Raw genomic sequence first — 6890 nt, forward strand, 5'->3', positions numbered from 1 at the left:
GATACAAGATGGAGCAAAACCAAGAGTACGTCTCAACGCGTCGACAGCTCACTTCCGAATTTATCTGTCTTGTTTGACAATTGACACCCAGTCGTCTGAGTAACGTGCGACCGATCGATACGGCACGGACATCAGATCGATACAGCACGGGCGTAACAATATCATTTATTGTTTTTTTGTTATTATTTATTATTAAAAATCGAAATCAGTAAAAAAAAATCAATAATAGAAGTGACGAGATTATAATATAATATGAAGTTACATAAACTGAAAACACCAATAATTGATAACAATAATAATATAACAATAATAACAATAATTGAGACTGTCCATCTAATTTAGTGTTATACTGTAAATATATGTTAAAGGTGTAAGATTCCTAAATAAATAAACAGAAATTTATAATAGATATAATATTTTATTCGGCAGAATTATAAAGAATACGATACCAACATTTGTTGCAAAGATAAGAGAAACTACCAAAAACCTTACTTTGTATGTATAAATATTATTTTACTTACATCTAATTGTCATTCTGGCCGTATCCCACCAAAACTATAGGACTCCTCTCTCATCCTCCGTAATAACCGTTATATATTCCTGGATTTCTTCAGCGCTGCAGTGCGCATGCGCTAAAAGGGGGCTCCTCTAACAACACTGCTCGGAGGTTTTCGGGGTTGCTGATTACGAATTCGACCTTAGATTTTCAAAATTCAAAATGGGGGATCCAAGATGGCGGACAAAAAATTAAAAAATTATTACTGGAGCTGTAAAATGAGGTCAGGTAGGTTTTTTGGGTCTCTCATTACGGATCTGAAGTTAAAATTTTTTAATTTTTTGTCCGCCATCTTGGATTCACCATTTTGAATTTTGAAAATCTGCGGCCAAATTCGTAATTAGTGACCCCGAAAACCTTCGAGTACCCAGTTTCGTCTCGACCAAGTAAATTTTTACTTTTCGGTCCGTCATCTTGGATCCACCATTTTGAATTTCGAAAATCTGAGGTCAGATTCGTAATCAGCGATCTCGAAAATCTTCAAGTAACAAATTTCATACTGAATTCCACGTAAAGGAAAATGTATGCTTCAAAGGGTTAATAGAGGTCTTCGCAGTAGCCAGTTCATCCACGGTGCCTGCGGTGCACATCGTGGATAGCCCATAGCTTGTTTCGCCATAGACCGACCGATAAAGAGGCTGGGACAACACCTTCACAGGCCGGCGCAGGCATCCCCGGCCGTCTGTCCCCGCTAATAAGCGCCGACGACGAGGGACGGCGCGCGCTGAGCCCTCTCACCACGACAAGGTGGCGCGCCAGGAAGGGAATATAAATTTAACTTCGAAAAGTAAACATAATCTCATCTTGTTTTTGTTCGATAAAAATGCAGCTCTTGATTTACTACCGTATGTTCCATACTATTTTATTAAGATACATGTAGTTTTAATGTTTTATCCAAATTATGCAGATATTTGTAATTTTGGATGGACTCTGATGAGGTACCCTAAATTTTCGGCACTTTACCGAAGAACCACCTTAAGGTATGAGAACCAATAAAGGTATATACATATATCACACTATTTAGCCTCTGCGTCACTAGCCAGTCATTATCAGAATTAGCGGTCTGAATAAGACCATATTTGTCAAAGTTGTATCTACGAAACTATTGGTTCTAAAAATATGAACCAAGCACCAAATTCAAGGGAATATTATCTATTAAGAGGTCACAAAGTGTCGTTATCCTAACATTTTTCCAAACATATCGTCTGGGGGTGATCTCGATTGATCGCGGCTCGATTGGACACCACCAATCACAGCGACCAGTGCTTAGGAGCTTTGTAGTCTCAAGCGCTGTGAGTGGCTCGTGTCCAATTGAGCCGTGTCCAACTGGGTGCCACCCCATCGTTTGTACACAAGTTATGGATCATAATTTTCAGTCAGAAAATCGTCGCAGAAAACTCTTCCTTTAAACTTGCATTTTGCATAAAAATTGACGGACAGAGAAGAAAAAAAAGCATTTTGTAGGAAATTTTATAAGTTTTAATTTGGTATACATTATTTTTTACGTAAGTCCTTTAAAAACTGCGATATTTATAAAAAAGTAACGAAGAAAACGTTTTCTTTTTTTTTTTTAGAAAATATTGGAAGAAGGCAATTTTTCTCAAAGCTGTTTTTCCAAAAATATATTTTGGAGAATGGTACGCAATTCGAATTGTATATAAATACATGTAAACTTTAAGAAAAACATGAATATTATTTTGTCCAATTCGATTACATACTTGATAAATAAACTCATATTTTAACATATAAATTGAGGGTTCCATAACATCTTTGAAACACCATATCTTGGGAATATTAAGGTGCTTCTACATAACTTTCAAATCGCAAAACGTAGTTCGTAAACGTATACGCAGAACGAAGATTTACGTTTTTTCATTGCATGCAGTTTTCATCTGTGTGTGTCTTACGTACGATCGTCATTCTGCTTCAGCATTTGTGAACTACGTTTTGCGATTTGCGAATTATGTAAAGGCTCTCCTAGTCGAGGTTAAAAAAAATTTTGTAAGCTAATAAACTTTAAGACTGCTTTTGTACATTTTTTTACGTACGATAAGTCATAAGCAAAAGTTTGTAGGGAATTGAAAAACCTTTCGATTTGATTATTGGTACTTTTTACGTAGGTGTAGCCGAATCCGAGATATTTACCATACATAAAACGTTAAAAAATAAGTTTTGTTAAAAAATAACAGGAAACATTTTTTAAATCGTATTTCGGAAACTGTTGTATGGTCGTATATGAGTAAAAAACAATTTTGTAGGGAATTCAGTAAAACCTTCAGTTTTCATAAGAGGTATTTTGTACGTAAAAGTAGCCAAATTCGAGATATTTACGAAAAAAGTGTGAAAAATTGTTTCATTCTCGAAATGACTGAATTTTAACTTCAGATTCGTAATGAGCGATCAAAAATATTCTTTAAAAAAAATTTTTTTTAATTCTATCACGAAAGTATTGTACGACCTTAAAAGAAAATAAAATTGTGTGTAATTTTGCCAGTTTTCTTTTTGATAATGATTTTTATTTCGATAAAATAAATATTTTCGCAGATATATTTCAAAAACCGCAATTTTTTAAAATTGAAAAGTTTCCTAAGTCCGTTGACAATCAAGACTTTTAATATGCTGTATATTATGTCATTTCAAACAACTTCTCGCAAATAAATTTTTTTATGACAATTTTGCTTCCAAAAAATCTAATTATCCTGTGCTATATGTTGAATTTTCATTTTTATGATATTTTATTTATTGAATATCTTGTTTTTTGTTTTTTCAGCAGAGAACGAACAGGGAATAGGTGATTGGTCAGCCAGCTATAATTCGTATACCAACTGTGGCGATGTTAATTCCGTACAAGTATGTTTATTTCTAAGTTTGTTTATGTCTAGATTGATTTTTTTTCAATAGCAATAGCAAAACTGTAGCTGTAGGAACAGCTCTTTGAAAGAATTGCTCATTTGTTAATCTGTACAGAACGAAAGTCACTAACGATGCTAAAACGGTGTCATATTTTGAGACAAGAAATACAATGAAAAATAATGAATTATAAGAATCTTAATCAAGAAATATTTGTAAAATTGTAAAATTCGTAAAATTAAAAAAATAGATTCCCGCCCTCTAAAGATTAATAAAAATTAAAAATAAAAGCTTTAATTTCATATTAAGGAATCTTACGACTTATTTATTGAATTCTATGATACTTTTTAAGCATTACGAATATATATTAATATAAATTTAATTAAATACCCATAATAACTTGTTGAATACTTCTGTTTAAATATATTTTACTTGTGCAGACAATTTATATATCAAAAATAATTTAATGAATATTTTGAATTACAAGTTTTAGCATATAAAAATTATTATATTGTAATGTTTTTATTTTTTAATAAGGAATATGTTAATCAAAATATATTTAATCTAATACAAATTGCATTAGATTAGAATTGCATTAGACTAGAAATATACTTTTATATAGCTACTTACTATTACATTTTTCTTGTTTTGTCGGAAGATTTCGTTTTGATAAAAAAAACGGAGAATAATCGTAGTTCAGAACAAGGGTCCAGCACCGTTCTAGTCGTTGCCGTTGGTAATTAACAATTTCTTGCGCAATCATGACTACTGGGCAGCTGTTTCTCATCGCGCGCTTAAATTTGGCGATAGGCCGGGCTTATTCGGTGATTTTTAGTAATTAATTTTCGTTACTGTTGTGAAAGTTGAAATATGATGCAGGACTTTTTGGTCGGTATTCGTAGTCGATTTTTGTATTTGAGACTGTCTTAAGTACAGTCTTAAGATGTCATAAACCAATCAGAGCGCTGCATTAGCATCTTAAAATATTACTTAAGATAGTCTTAAAATAAGAACGGACTATGAATACTGCCCTTTGACTCACAAGGAGATGGCACGAATTACGAAATACGAATTGGAATGTAACCTATACTATGCGAAAGGCGAGGTCGGGAGTGTAAAAAGTGTAAAAGGGTTTGGGTGCATGGACCCATGTTTAAGAGAAATTTGCATGTGAAGTTGAGCACTCGGTCTGCTGTGCGGTAAGATGAGGATGACGCTCAAACTCAACAACTCGCGGATCAATTGAATGTGACACGAGAAGCCGTCTCCATACGTTTGAAATCCATGGGAAAGATCCAGAAGATGGGAAAATGAGTTCTACATGAACTGAATGAAAGACAGCAGGAAAACCGAAAAACCACTTGCGAAATTCTGCTCGCCAGGTACAAGAGAAAGTCATTTCTCTCCATCGAATTGTGACTGGCGATGAAAAGTGGATATATTTTGAGAATCCTAAGGGTGAAAGATCATGGTAACTCCAGGCGAACCATCGACATCGACTGCGAGGCCAAATCTCTATGGACGGAAGATGCTCTGTGTTTGGTGGGGTCGGAAAGGTGTGATCTATTATGAGCTGCTAAAACCTGGCGAAATCGTTAATACTGAACGCTACCGACAACAAATAATCAATTTGAATCAAGCTTTGCATGAAAAACGACCGAAATATCAAAAAAGGCAACACAAAGTACTTTTGCTTCATGATAATGCACCATCACACACAGCAAAACTGGTCAAGGAAACGATTGAGGCGTTTGGTTGGGAAATACTTTCGCATGTGGCTTACTCACCAGACTTGGCTCCGTCCGATTACTACTTATTTGCATCGATGGGACACGCACTTGCTCAGCAGCGCTTCACTTCTTACGAAGATGTACGAAAATGGTTAGATGACTGGTTTGGCTCAAAAAAGCAACAGCTTTTTGGCGTGGCATCCACAAATTGTCAGACAGGTGGGAAAAATGTATAGCTAGCGATGGGCAATACTTCGAATAAAATATTTTTTATCATTTTCATGCATCGGACATTGCCGTACAATGTTGTGGGTGAAAATTAATGTAAAAGCATTGGAAACATAAGTGAGCCGCACACCACGAACATTTAATAAAACAATAATTCGTTTTACACAAATTACATTTCAAGTTATGTAGATTTGCAGGGAAACATAATTGATTAACATTATAAAAAAATTCGCGTTTATTTGCCAACTTTGACGCATACCATGCAAATAGGATCATGTTTTTAAATTTTGGAGCACGTAATACATAATGAACTAATGGTTGAATTTTTATCGCGTCATATTGCGACTTCAATTCTATTTTTTTTCTCCATTAATAAGATTATCCATTAATACGATTATTTTATAAAATGTGGTATCCGAATTTTATAATAATGGTAATGATGAATAAAAAATAAATATAAAACGAAATATTATTTTATAAAATGTTTGTGATGTACGACTCATTTGTGTTTTCAATGTTTTAATATAAATTTTAATTTACAATATTCTACGGCAATGTTCGAATTTTATAAATAAATCAACGTAAATAAATATATATAATGACGTTTTTTGATTTAATAAAAAAAAAATATTGTACTGCGTGGTCTCGAACTCTCTTCGTCAGATGTAAAAGTAATACGCGCCCCTCAGGCCTCTCGGCTACCGCGTTTCCTGCTTTATCCCTACTTATTCACAGTACTTACCGCGCAGCAGGCCCATTGCTCAACTTCACATGCAAATTTCTCTTAAACGAGGACCCAAACCTTTTACACTTTTTACACTCTCCAACTCGCCTTTCGAATGGTATAGGTTACATTCCAATTCGTATTTCGCAATTCGTGCCATCTCATTGTCAGTTTAGTGTGCTTGGTGTGCTCTACCTGTACACGAGCGCTGTGTCAATAATTAGGGGAATTTTGGTTGCGTTCGAAAATGCTACCTCTGAATATCATTTTATTCTTGTTTAACATTTGGTTAACAATAAGGATAAAATGATACTCGTAGACACTCGGGTAGTTTTCGAATGCAACCTGGGGCGGGTGTTCGGATTCACACCTGGATGCTCTCTGGTCATGTTGTTCATGTTTAACGTTCGATAAACAACAAAGATGGAGTGATATCTGGGTAGCATTTGGGTAGGAATCTGAACATAGTCCTGTATAGTCGCTTGAATGTCCTTGTTCCATATTTATTATTTCATATTATATTTTCAAATCTTATTAGCAACAAAAATTCATTAATCCGGCTGATCATTTAATAAATATATATATTCCAGATTTACTTTTATAATACCGGAAAAACGAATGTCACAATATGTCACAAAAAACGTCTTGCAAATATAGTCGCATGCACATAATCGAAGTTATTGTTCTTTGATACGTTATCTTCAAGTAGGAGCTATTTTTTTTCAATGTTTACATGATTTTTGGAAGAAAAAGTAAATAAAGTAGGTACTGTCCAAAATTTTTGTATATATATATATATATA

At 34.1% G+C, this 6890-nt stretch overlaps 1 protein-coding gene across 1 annotated transcript in view; it reads left to right on the top strand.

The window, feature by feature from the left end:
• Nucleotides 1-774: 774 nt before the first annotated feature.
• LOC108768706 (zinc finger FYVE domain-containing protein 9) overlaps nucleotides 775-6890 on the top strand; it is a gene marked incomplete at its 3' end in the record, with an annotated part of 69573 nt that continues 63457 nt past the window's right edge. Inside the window, exons 1-2 of the mRNA XM_018519242.1 lie at nucleotides 775-784; nucleotides 3327-3406. Of these exons, the coding sequence (XP_018374744.1) occupies nucleotides 775-784; nucleotides 3327-3406 (90 nt within the window). The remainder of the gene's footprint in view (nucleotides 785-3326; nucleotides 3407-6890) is intronic.

This window comes from Trachymyrmex cornetzi, unplaced genomic scaffold (assembly GCF_001594075.2).
Source record: "Trachymyrmex cornetzi isolate Tcor2-1 unplaced genomic scaffold, Tcor1.1 scaffold828, whole genome shotgun sequence".
Lineage (NCBI taxonomy): Eukaryota > Metazoa > Arthropoda > Insecta > Hymenoptera > Formicidae > Trachymyrmex > Trachymyrmex cornetzi.